Here is a 14,180-nt window from a genome sequence, read left to right on the forward strand (position 1 = left end):
CTTAAAAAGAGTGTTTGAATTCCTAATGAGAAACTCTGTGCTGTGTAAAATCACTTTGATATATGAGATTCTCTTAAATGGAATGTCCCCTTTTTATTATTATTATTATTTTTTTTTACATACAGATGAGTCATATATTGTCAATCTCCTTGATTATTTTTCTTTATGATTTTATTCTCCAAGGCAATTTCTTACACTCACTAAATCAGTCAAACACATGGTAGGGCTATAATATTTTTCTGTTGTTTACTTACACACAGTTATGATTATCTGCTTGTGAGTCACATTCGCTGATAATCCATCCCAAATGGTGCTATGACAAAGCTCTCTCACATGAAGAAATGGCTTTGGGTCTTTGGGTTTATAGAAGTATGCTACTGGTAAAAACAAAAGAATGTATCAAACGTAACAGTTGCAGAAAGCATTCATCTCCTATGACGAGCTTTGGTGAGAGTAATTTAATGCCTGTCTAAGGTAAATAAAGCTGTTTGTTAACCTGAGGACCAGCATAGACTCTGGATAAAGGGGAGGAGGCAGATAAAGCTGCCATTTAAAGAACCACAGCTAGAACCACTAGTGTTCAGACAAAGCCAAGTGAAGGTCAGAGATGCAAGGTGCTTATGTACAACTGTAATCCCCCCCCTCTCTTTCTCTCTTTCTCTCTCTTTCTCTCTCTCTCCAAAAGGAGCAAGGGACTATTTTCAGTCATTTCATTTGGCTAGAGCATAATTAAGAAAAATTATTGAGGATCTCTGTCAGTTAGAATGTTATTTGAGACTACTGTTGTCTTTAATTAAATTGAGATGGGATGTTGTAAGATATTTTGCCGACAGGACAAATCAAGGAGCATTCTTCACTTTACAATGGAATAAAATTGCCCTCTTTTGTGGTCCTGTCTGTTGTGTTTTTTCTTAAATTATCTTCTAGGTGCACTTCGGAGGTCTAGCATGTTTAAAGTGACAGCATTCAGAAAAGGTGATTTTGGTTTGTTACCCTTCTTGTCTCTGAGAATCAGACAGACACAATATATTGATTCCTGCCAATTAGATATAATTAAGTCATGTATTGATTGATAATACGATTCACAGGCTTCACAGATGGACCTTGAATATGTAAAATGTTATAAAGTGTGCATCACACACACACGCACATACACATACACACCTCTCATGTGCACTTCTGGTAGATCCACTGTCCAGTAGCAGCAATAAACATAGGTGAAGTGCAGAATAGTTTGCCCATGTGAACTATTCTTTAGAAAACAGGACCCATCAATACAATCAAACAGCCACAGCTGAGAGCTCGCTCTTTTCTCTTTTCTCTCTCTCTCTCCCCCTCTCTCTCTTTCCCTCCCTCCCATTCTCTCTCTGTACATGTGTACACACACTGACTCAGGGGGGTGTTGAGCTCCAGGGACAGGTATGGAGAGGGAGACGGGCAGAGAGCAGAGGGAAGGGTCGACCTGAGAAAAACAAGCCCACTGGTGCTAATGAACGTCTTTTCATTACAGTGGTGTATTGGGAGTGAGTGCTGTGTTTAGGGGGCTCGAGACACACTCCACTCCACGCTACCGCCAATGTCTGGGATGAGCTCATCGCTTTTCACATTTTTTTGCTCTGTGAGCTCTAGATTTAATGTGCTGCATTAAGTCTGTTTCTGGAAGTACCTGGGGGCTAGAGTGAATCATTAAGTACACACACACACACACACACACACACACACAAACAGAGGGAGGGATACTCAGCTGTGTCTATATTCACACACACACACACACACACACACACACACACACTGATAAAACTGTTCACCCCCACAGCCACACACATTCACTCACGAGAGACAGCTCAGAGAGACTGGAACAAGAATCATACAAAAGGAGGCAACTAGTGTGTGTGTGTGGATGCAGCGTGGCGCCACGAGTGGCTCCGCGGCTGCGTTGCTGAGCCCTCTAGAGGAGCGATCGTAGCAGAGGATGCATCTGAGAGCATGAGCACCATAGCGCAGGGCCATGACATGTTCTGTCAGAAGGCGGTGACCCTCATTGCTGACCTCTGCACCCAGGATAGTTCCCTATTGGACCACAGCACCTGTGAGGAATTCCTTTTCCTGCTCTCCAATCAAGACTTCAGCCCTGACCAGTCCGGTAATCATTATTACTATCAATGTTTTGTGACAGATTTCTGAGGGATGAAATAAGTGTGCAACATTTTCTAATTGAATAACACCAGTGTATATACTGGATGACAGAAGCAGTATTTGGCTCATATGCCGCCACTCGGTGAATGTTATGACTGGACGTCTAGAACACAACCAGTGTTCAAGGGCAGAGGTGCTCATTCTCTGACTCTATGTGTGTGTATGAAGCTGTGTGTGTGTGTGTGTGTGTGTGTGTGTGTGTGTGTGTGTCTGTGTTTGTGTGTCTGTGTTTGTGTGTGAAGCTGTGCTGACTCTATGTGTGTGTATGAAGTTGTACTGACTATAAATGTGTGTACAGGCGTGTGTGTGTGTGTGAGTGTGTGTGTGTGCATGTGAGTAAAGCTGTCCTGATATTTGATGAATACTAATACTAAGTCCCATTATAACAGGGCAAAGGGTTAAAGACACAGCTGATGGAACATCGTCGAAAACCAGTCAGTGTTTTTGCAGGCTGTTGAATCAGTGACAGCTGTATGGGGATTTGCTGTGAATAATTGATAAAATATGTGAGGGGTTCTGTTTTAAAGTTTGCTAGACAATATACTTAATGAATGTCTGAAGCATACCCTAGTTGTAGTGGATGTGTAACATGGGTATCTACTTCATTCTGTACATTACTCTGATGTTTACTGGAGTGTAGACAATATTTTCAATGTTTGTTGGAACTTTAATGAGTTTTTGTGACCTAAGGGCTCAGACCAATAAGTGCTCTAAAACAAACAGACTTTTCTGTTTGTTTTGTATGCAGCTGGGGTAGGATATTTTTAGGACAGGAAAGCGAATTGGGAAGTGGATTCAGAGAGGTTGCACCAATCAGTCAGATGTGAAAGTATTTAGTAATGTTCCCTGAGCTTGGCGCAGAGAGGGGATTTGTGTGTATGAGCAGAGACGGAAGTGGCGTCTGTGCCAAAATGAAAATTATAGTGATTAAGTCATATTCAATAATATGGATAACCAGGTAAGCTCAGAGTTGCCTTCCTCAGCTGATGGGCAGTGTTGCTTGGTTATCCTCTACAGCCCATCGCTCTGTCCCATGCTGAAAAAAAAAGTGTAAACCAAATAAACAGTTTCATAACCAATACAAAGCAAATCCATCTCCAGTAGTTAGGAGCCAAAAGGTCTCAGTGTAATATCAGCATTCCCAATGTCTGTAGAGTGATTGATTTCTGTAGAATGATTGATTCGTATTTGAAATATTGTAGTCATCATGGCTACACAATGGTGCAGCTATGGGCAATAGACATAAACAATGTCACAACATTCACTTATATCTACTCCTAAGACATTGTATTAAAATGTCAGCGATGTTGGGTTGGGAGGGGGGGGGGGCAAATGACTCAGAATTTTTCGCTTCACGCTTAATGTTTTTGTTGTTGTTGTTGTTGTTGCTGTTGTTATTTTGAAGCTTCTTTTTTTAGTTTAGTTTTTAGTGCAGAGTCAAAATCGTTTTCTATTTGCAACGCAAGACATAAGACCGCCAATAGAACACTGGTATTTTTGGCCACCGCTGTGTCCGTCATGCAGAAACGTTGCTGTGAAAGATGGATTTTTATTTGTGGGGACCCATGTCATGCGAACGCAGACAATAATCCTGTGTCAGTCTGCATTAGACTCAGGGATGGAATTGAAGGGAGGGGAGCGCATCGCCTCTGTCTGCAGCTGAAGCTGTAGGGGCACAAAATGCCATGGCATGTTATCAAGCCATCACTATGAATCACTTGTGCCAGATAAAGGCTAAACAGAAACCCCCTCTTTCCCCCCTCACTACTGGGGAGAGATTGAGTGAGGGTGGCCCAGGCATCTCTCAGATCATTGTGCGCCTGATGCATGGGGAAAATGTCAAACTGCTCTGCCGGGTTGGTCTGCAAGATAGTTTTCTTTGTGCTCATGTCTTCTACAGAACGCTGGGAATCGAGGAGTTTTTTGTACAGTCTGTTTAGAATGGTTGCAAAAACAGATGTTAAGGTGTACCCTTTGGACAATGTGTTGTTTCTCGGTGATAAGCAGGGAATGCAAATGAGACATGATTCCCAGTGATAATCTAATCTGAATCGGACACAGTTTCCAGTGGGAATCCAATGAAAGTCACATGCATTTTTCAGTAAGAATTCAAAGTGAATCTACCGTTCATTTCTTTGAAGTGTTGCTAAAAATGTAGCATTCCACTATGTTTGTCTCAGCAACCTCCTCTAGGCAGAGCAGAAAGTCCACACTGTGATTCTCAGTGTTTACCAGTGCTGAGTGAAGTCATTTTTACCCTCTCTTTACTTCTAAGGTTGCGTCTGTAAACAAGCCCACCTGCAGCATCTGCTTCTCTAAGTTACAGTATTTCATTAGACAATTTTCACTAAAACAGTATGGCCTAGGCAAGGTTTACGAATAAAGCCAACTTTAAAGTGGTAATAGAGAACCAGAGGCTGTGAGAACATACTGAGCTCTGAGCGTTCTGTGGTCATGTGACCTGACAACTGAGTGGGTAGTGATAATGGTAAAGTAGAGATGATCATACCTAACTCCTCTGTGATCACCTCCCATTTACAAGAGTGACCAAAAAGGAATACTTGACCAAAAAGAAATACTTTCAAAAACTTGTGTTGGTTCTTTATCAGTTAGTAGAGCCAAAAATTATGGAAACATTATTTCAAAGGACACTCTTAGAATCACTAAAGATAAAAAAAAAATCAAATTAACATGTTTTGCAAATGTCACTGCACCCTGGGAATGTCAAAAAAACTGGATGCAGCTTCATTCTGTTAATACAAACCTGTAATATTCGCTGTGTTCTGAGATGACATGGCTCTGCCCTGCTTGATGGTTGGAGGAGTCCTTCACAATCACATTAGTAGTTAACACCAGAGAAATGGCATTTCTCACCTCTGCAACTCTGCAACATTAACGAAGGTGAAAAAACATGTCCAGCCACCCCACCCCCGCCCATCCATTTGTTGGAAAGCCAAAAACGCTCCAGAAAGCAATAAAGGATTGTTAATTACAGGTGAGCTCTGGGAGAGAGACATTGCCTAAGATGTTATTACATCATCTCTCATTCTGCCTGTCCCGTTGTAAATTTGATTATGCCCGCCTTCTTGCTGGCAGAAGACATTCACATCCAGATTGTTCATTAGGAATCAGACCTGTCATTGCTATGCATCTATTACACACACACACACACACACACACACACATGCACGCGCACACACACACACACACACACACACACACAAAAACTCAAACAAGGCGCATTGCAGGTGAGGAGAGGGAACATCAAAAATAACTTGACAGCCATGATCCAACCCCTTCTTTTCCCACCCTCTTAAAGAATAAGCTTTTAATAATTCATGGGTATCCACCTACTCTCTCTTTTATAGACCCAAGACTGCCCAATAAGATCAGGGCTTGGCCTGCAGCCAGCTGGGCCGTGTGAGGGATAATACCCGGTTGCAGAGGTGCTGCTAGTTCCGCTGAGGCAACTGAACAAAATAAATAAATAAATAAATAAACAAGTCCGTCAGCAGTGGCTAATTTACATGATTACTATGTGTCTCTCTGACAACGGGATAATTGTTACTATGGCGCTTGAGCATGTGCGTGGGAATGGAGGGAGTGAGGGGACAAAGCACTGACAGGGGAAGAAGAATGCAGGAACCAGTCCGTCCAATTTGACCACACATGCTGCACTTGACAGAGACTTAATGGCCGATCTGCGCACACGCGGTTTTCAGTCGGAACGCGAGTAGTCGAAGGAGCTGTCCTCATTTTACCCTGTAATTCCTTTGCAAGGTTCTGGCTCAATCAAAGCTGGAGCTCATCCTGACCAGCAGAGGCAGATAAGCCCAGAGGTTAAATACGAAACCACTCTTCACAGCAGAATCATGTGGAGGACTGAGGAGCATAAAGTATTAGGTTTCCGTATGGAACCTATTTTTCATTAAAAACGCACCACAGACAAAAGCAGAAGAGGAGTGGTTGGAATACCAAACAGCTTTGTGAAGTGAAAAGAAAAACTACAGAATGAATTCAAATGGGGACAGGCCTGTGCTTCTTCCAGGGATGTGTGTATGTGTGTGTTTAACACTTTAAATTTTGATGATCAATACACTCGACTGTTGGGCCATTCCTGATTTCACTGATTGTCTGGGTGGGATCTCCTTGTCCCTGCAACACAGGGCCCCAAACCCCCACCCCCCCTCCCGTCCCCCACCCTCACCGTGTTGCTGCATTGAATATGAATCCACTCCTATGAATAAATAAAGGATTGCGGCTTGCATTAAGCGAAGAATACCGCTTTGAGAGAGGTCGTACAGATGGCTTTTATTACCCTTCACTGTTTAATGGTATTTACTCTTGTGAGGTCACACACACAGACAAGATGATTTTCTGAACTGTTTTGAAGATTAGAACTACGAATGGCTGTTGTATCGATATAAATTATTTAATCCTATTACATGTGTATGTTACACAGGTCAGCATTCTAGGTAAGCATTCCAAGTTAGACTTCTGAGGACCTGTCTCTGGATTCTGATTGGTGGAAGACAGACAGGGCAGGTGTACCATAAGTACCATGCAACACAAACACAGTCTGTAGCAGACAGATCTTTGTTCTGAAAGCACCTAAGAATATTATTGAGGCTGGAACACATAATACCAGCATTTTCCCCTCTCCTCTATCAGAGAGCTCAAAGGCTGTTGAGAATACATTTTTTCTCCTCTGTGTTGCTGTAGAGGTTGTTTACTGGATGTGTGATCTTTGATTGTGCCCAGTTCCTCATAACATGCTTGTGCCTATAGCCAGACAGCTCCCGGGGAAAAACAACAATCTCTCTGCCGTCGGTAAGACAACCTTCACAACCCGGAGGGCCGGACTGTTGGTTTTTCTCCACATGATCCCATCTCTGTGGGGAATTTGAAACCTGTCGCGCTGAAGGGCTAAGCTTCCCCAAGAGAGAAACTTATGCAATGCTTACAAGAAACTACTGAGGTTTTAAGACGCAGAAGAAACACATTACTGACAGAACTACAGCCTGTTACAGATCATAAGCACTCACTGATGTGCTACTATCAGAACCAGACCATTTCCCACCAAGTGCCTGGAGCTCATTCAGCCTTTCCTCCATATCCACTCTGATGAGAAACTAAGAGATGCAAGTGTTTGCACTTTGCAGAATGAAAGTCTCCTTGTGATGAACAGGAATATCAGAACATCAGAGTACTAATGTTTGTTCAATCTCATTTGTTAAAGTCTTAAGGCCAATTTTTCTCCACACCAATGAGTTACAGTGTTTCCAGTGTTTACCGTACAAGTAAAATGCCATCCAGGTGAATAACCCAATATGAGGTAAACAATCCGACTCTGTAATGCTCATTTGCCTTGAGTAGGAATATGAGACTATCCACAGCTGGATTCAAGTTGAACCGTGCAAAGAAGCCTGTGCAGATACTTCAGGATGTCTCTTTCCCCCTCCAGCTGTAAAAATCAGCACTTACTCAAAGTATCATCCAGTTTTGAAGTGGGCTTCAGCACACAATCGTTTTCATGTTGTAATGCAAGCTGTATTTCTCATGTAACAACACATGTGAATGATGAATTGATACAGATTCAGTATATCATATATAATACGTTTCACATTAGCGTTATGCAAATGAGACGTTGTTGCGTTTGGCAGTTAATCATCCTCTCTGTTCCGCTTCATGCTGTGGAAACAGACACTCTGTGTTTCATAGTGTGTAGAGTACATCTGCTCCAAGTGAGAGTTATCATTGCAGACATTATTTCAATTTCCTGGTATCAGCTGTGCTGGGAGGGTGTCCTGTGTTTTCCTTCAGAGTGCCATTAACACTTCCCTGAGGATATGAGCGTGCTCCCCCTCGCCCCCCAGCCCCGAACGAGAAATGAAGTAGTCACAGTTAAATAAAGAACTATGTCAAACTGCTGGGGGGACATAGTAGGAAAAAGAGAGAGAGAGAGTTGGTGACCCCTTAGTGCCAGTGGAAGAGGGAAAAGAGCCCGTTTTTTTGTGTTTTTGTGATTGGGTTGAGATGTTTTCCAGCAGCAGTTATAGTTGTTGTAAAACTCCATCTCTGTCATTTTGGCTGAAGATTCAGTTTAGGCCATTTGCAAAACAACAGCCCTTAGGGAACCATACAGAACAAAAAGAAAGAATTGATTGAATGACCTTTAGGCACGTCCTGATGTTAAATATGGTTTAATATATTGGATTACATCCAATTAAGATGAACATAGATGAAAGAAAGAATCTCAAATTATATACTTCTCAGATTATTACATATATACAACTAACACTGGCAAGCATCTAATTGAAAATTCATTTGTGAAATTTGTTTATACCACACCATACTTAGCAAAGCTGTGAAAATGAATATTACAGTTTTTGCAGTCTTTATTTGAACACACATTTTAAACTCTTTCTCAGTGATCATATAACCCACTCTCACCAAAGTAAAATTAACACTGCCTCAGAGTTGAACATTGATTAACTTTCCTTGAGTTAAATAAATAGCTCTTTTAACCACCCTTCAGCTCTGAATACATACAGATGTTGACAATTAGAATATGAAACAGTGACACTGTATAATTTTTTAAGCATGTGTTCATTAACTCACTTGAGTGGCACTGTTATCCGGAACGGGGTACTCTTCCTATTTTCCATTACGGAAGTCACAAACCTCTGAAGTGACCTTGGAGCAAAGTACTGTGCTTAGTGGCACGCTTAGTGGCACGCCGGCATTGATCCATTGTGCTTGAGAGTTGAACCCAAAATCATATTCATGCCATATTCGTGATGCTCAAAGCACATCACATCAGAAACAAAAAAAATATTTGTACACATAGAATATGACTCATATAATTCATACATTCACCCTTAAATGGTGGCATTCACCATTAAATGGCGGTGGGCCTGAAAACTAGTTGCTCTTATCGTTGACCTTGTGAATGAATCTCAAGGTGCATGTGACCAGAACAAGTGCAGGGTGTGAAAACCGATGTAATTCCCTGTAAGGGTTGTAGTGAGTACAATGGGAAACAGCACTCTCTTATGAGTAACTGTAACATTGCAACTGTTACTGATACTTTAAATAAGTCTTACATGAATTCTGTGCAACTTTTTTTCACATAGGAACATCAACTAGGTCAAATTAGATACTGATTCAACCCACACACAGTCCATTACAACAATGTTTGATTCCTTTGATCAAAATGTGAAACAATTTACTTTTGTGTCCACATCTTTCACTCAGTTATTTAGACAACTGGTAATTCATGAATATTTGATTGGGTCATCCCAAAATTTCAACTGTCAAAAATCCTTTTTCATTCGTGCTCTGACATCTAAATTAGAAATGATCTATAAATGATTTACATAAGGAAATCCAGCATTGAATATGACAGCATGATGTGACCTCAGGGGTCATTCCAACATGTAAATGTTGGGTCCTTAGAATAATTCATTCTCTTCCAGAGGATTGTTTTTGTCTACAAGGTAATCTGCGGCCAGGCATGAAATGAAGTACAAGATAAGAAGCATGTGTTTTTGTGGGATGCTCACACGTCGTATGATCACACACCAGTGAGAGATGAGTAAAAGAATATAACAAACATATTCATTTTCCTGAAACCCCTACAAAGCAGACCACACCCCACCCTCCCATTTCTGCATTTGTTTACGAGCTTAAAACATTTCAGTTTGTTTTGCATCAAAACATTGATGCTGCATTGTACCTCTGAGCCAGATGCAGTGGTTCTACAAAGGAGCGCTATCTCGCTGTGCCTCTTTCACACATAATGGTATTGTGGATTGAATTCAGTTTGGAGTGTGCTCCTGACCATAACAGAGGACTATCACATGCAGATTACAGCCATCCAGCATGGCAAAGGCCAAGGAGGATGGGTAGACCATAATTAGAAAATAGAGAGATGTACAAGGCAAAATCATGGGGCAGACGCTCCCTCCATTATACACAGGGCAGAGGTGAAGGGGTACAATGTTTAGAAATGCGGTCTGCATGTTAATCAGGTAGGAAGGACGAGCTGAAACAAAAATGGGATGTGGATGCTGTTCTTTCTTGGACAGTTGAGGATGCCCTGTAATTTTCAAACTCAAGTAACCCTGTCCTCTGGTTGCCTGTTGAAGAATGTCTTATTTTTACACAGTAAATTCAGTAATCCCAAACCTGGGAGAATGTCTAGAACTTCATTTTGGGAGGGTGTGCAATATACTTTTTGTGTCACAGGTGTTAAATGACAAAATTGGTCAAACAAAAATGCCACTTGTAAAATAGCTTTGGAAATCACACCAAACATTGGAAGAGGAATGGAGGAGGGACGGAAAGTGGAAAGTCCTTGTAAGTAGTGCAATGAAATGAAATGCAAGTGGGGCATTGCTCAGGAATTTGAAGGACAGCAGATCAATTCTAGGGGATTTGACTGGATCAGACCACTGGATTTCTGCTGACCACAGCTTAATCAAAAGAATTGGACACACCAAGGAACAGGCTCAGGCTTGTCTTGGCTGCCATTAAAAAAAAAAGTTCTAGGAGGCCCATGAGAAACTTTTGACATCACTGAAAAAAGAGAGAGAGCCATAAGAATCAAGCTAGAGAGTTCTGTCAGAGACCTCTGCATTACTATAGGCTTTCTGTTCGATAGGCATGAGTCCACCACATGTTTATTTGGGTGAGTGAGTCCTCTCTGGCCGCTAGCCCAGTCATAGGCACACCTCTGCCGACCCTCTCTGATGGAGCTGTAAGCTGAATTGAGTTGGCCTTTGTTTGTTGAAGTGCCATCATAATCTGGATAGCCATCAGACTTACACTTGAGCTTTCCTATCTGATTAGGGTAATAACAGGAGTGCTTTCCATCAGCTTGTTTGTGAGCTGCTAAATAACCGATCCTCTAATCGCGCCAGGATAAGTGTTTGTTCAAAAGTCTGTGTGGAGAAAAACAACCATGACAGCAAAAAACAATCATGACAGCAAAATTAAAGCTTTTTTTTTTTAAAGTAGTGCAGCAAAACTTTCAACAACTCACTTCTACCATGGCCTCCTTTCCCCTAAATTCCTCTGTGTCATCTACCCTCTCAAATTAGATTAGTCCCAACTTAAATCTGTCATCTGCCATTCTCCCCTTTTTTCCATCTACCCTCTCAAATTGGTCCTGACTTAAATCTGTCCTCTGCCTTTCTCTTCTTTCATTTCATTTCATTTCTTTCCATTCGAGGAATGCCGGCACATTATGCGTTTCAGAGAACTGGCTGATTCCGAGAGATCTGAAATCTCCCGAGGTCCTTCAGAGGTGTCTTTGAAAGTCCGAGTGGATTTTGATTGAGATTCTCTCTCTCTCTCTCTCTCTCTCTCTCTCTCTCTCTCTCTCCCTCTCTCTCTCCCCTTCCACAAAGCCCAGTCCCAGAGAAGAAGAGGGCTTCATCCTTGAGCTTCTGTCCTGTTGAAGTGTTGGAGTGTTGACATATGGTTAATTAGAAATATGAATAGGACTCCAAAGGGTCCTCAGCAATTCCCAAATCTGATGTAAGCTGTCCCCTATCCTGTATAATTCAGGAAAACAATTTCCTTATTATTTATAGGCAGGCACAACCTTGAACCACCAGAGAAAGAGTAAATCTATGGGATTTTTCTTTTTGGGTGCAGCAGGGTTGGATGTGGGGAAAGGACAAATCAGTAAGTGGAATATTCAGATTGTTCTCCATTGATTTGCGTTATCCTTCAGACAGATCCAGCACTGAAAAATCAAAAGGTATGGAGAGCTTCCACGCCAGTGTCTGACATGCATTAATTAAATCAAATTACTTGACTTTTCCTTGACCCTCACTCTCCGCTTGAATTTAAATATAAATGTATGAAACATGAGATCAGTTCATTAGGTCTGCACATCTGATAATTCATATAATACATAAAAATGGAAACTGATATTTTGTTACAGTTACCTTGGGGTTTGTTAAATTAACAAGCATGCACTAAGATTTAGCAATGAGTCGGTGAACATAAACATGCCAAATTTATATAAAATGATTGATGAGGCCATGGCAATGTCTGTGAAAGACCAGTGATGGCTTTTGAGGGAGTGGTGGAGGAGAGTGAAGGAGATGTATGTGCCTCAGCATTCTGAAGCTGATGTCCATCCTCAGGTGCTGACCTTGACATGTCATGGAAATGTCCTTGAATCTGCTTTAAATGTCTAACATACACATACACGATCCTTTGCCCCACGGGCTGCAGTCATGGAGTGGAAGATTACAGCGGACTAAGCTTAGGATCTTTTTCTGCTCAGTCATGCAAGGCATTTTTACATTTGTAAGGCTTTTTCTCCTGTTAAAATGAATAAAATCAAGCTGAAAAGGATGTAATTTTTCTCCCATTGGTGATCCAGGATGTGCATTCTTTCATTTTTCAATTATATTTTGCATTTTTTTATTCATCCCTCTTTCATTTCAGTGAGATCTGGTGGAAGTGTTTTGATGGTGCTCATTCTGTAACCTGCACCATTTCAGTGGTGGGGAAACAATTCATGTGTTGTAAATTGAGGCCGGCAAATCACACAAATACATGATCAAATCCAAGGCAGAACAAACAATGGTCATAGCTGTGTTTAAAACTCAGAGAGCAAAGTGTAAATTTCAGTCTAAGATATATTTCTGGAAAAAGCTGTATATGTGATAATGAATCCAAATGAGTTTGAAATGGAACAAACACAATGACCCTTTGAGGTATCAGACAGAAATGAGACCCTTTTCGAATACTTAGCTTTCACAGGCACCAGCAGGCCAAAACCTACACTGACTCCGTTCCACACTCTGGACACACTTAACTCAACTCACACTTAACTCACACTTAGCTCAAGCTGCTGCTTCACCCTGTGTAGACAGTCCATCAAAGTGGGCTGAATAAAAAGGTTGTCTGATAACAATTCTGCACACACTGAACATAAGGCACTCAGAATAGAACAATAGGAAGAGCACGAACCTAAACATAATAGGCGCTCCTTCTGTAATACTTAAACAAACCTTTTGTTTTGCACTGAGTCTAAGTGCAGCTTTTCAGGATGCAGACCTGAGGGTAAAGTGAATTTATTGCAAAATCTCTGCTATTAGAGGAAAACCAATTTTACCCTGTTCAGCTCTCTCAAGGTTCATCTGTAATGTTCTGTATTTCAGCCTGGTCATTATGTAGACTCACTCTCTACAGCACTAGCTGGACTCCACGCTGAAATACATGAACTGCATCCTCTCTTAACCCCCCCACACCCAGGCTAAGTTGATAAAGGGAAGCCAAAAGTGGTCTTCAGGGAGATCACTCACTCTACGTGACTGTCGAATGTACACCACAGGGAGATGATGTCAACTCAGTCAGAGTGACAAGGGAATTGAGGTTGTGTGTGTGTGTGTGTGTGTGTGTGTGTGTGTGTGTGTGTGTCTGTCTGTAGAGTGTTACAGAGAGTGTGTGTGTGTGGAGTGTATGAGTGAGTGTGTGTGTGTGTTTGTGTGTGTTGTGGTAGGGTATTACCTGCTGTATTGTTCTCTGACTGTGCTGCAAAATTACATGATATCCCCCTAGCACCCCCTCTGGTCCTGTCTGCTGACTGAAACTACATCATATGAAGTAAAACATGGCTTGCCTCTCTGACCATTCTCTTAATTAGTTTCTCATCAACACAGCAACAATATTGTGTGTCTGTGTGTGTGTGTGTGTGTGTGTGTGTGTGTGTATACAATGCTTTACCGTTATTATAAGTCTCCATTTTATCCAGTAACACACAGGTCTGATCCATCTCACTCGGTGTCTTCATGCATAAAAATGTACTTAAAAACAAGGGAGGGGTGGTGCCGTCTGTCCGGCTTGAGATATGTTTTTTGATATTTGTGAAGATACCACAATCAACATGTATGTGCTGAAACTGAAAAAGTCACATCTACCTGTTTGTTGTCTCTCAATATCTGCATAAAATCACTGTC

The 14,180-nt window shown here is 41.5% G+C and overlaps 1 protein-coding gene across 1 annotated transcript in view; it reads left to right on the plus strand.

The window, feature by feature from the left end:
* The first annotated feature begins 1,986 nt into the window (after window positions 1–1,986).
* Window positions 1,987–14,180, plus strand: part of syt6a (synaptotagmin VIa) — a 36,150-nt gene continuing 23,956 nt past the window's right edge. The window contains exon 1 of the mRNA XM_030768900.1: window positions 1,987–2,143. Coding sequence (XP_030624760.1) covers window positions 1,987–2,143 — 157 coding nt within the window. The remainder of the gene's footprint in view (window positions 2,144–14,180) is intronic.

Source organism: Chanos chanos, chromosome 3 (assembly GCF_902362185.1).
Source record: "Chanos chanos chromosome 3, fChaCha1.1, whole genome shotgun sequence".
In the NCBI taxonomy this organism is placed as follows: Eukaryota; Metazoa; Chordata; class Actinopteri; order Gonorynchiformes; family Chanidae; genus Chanos; species Chanos chanos.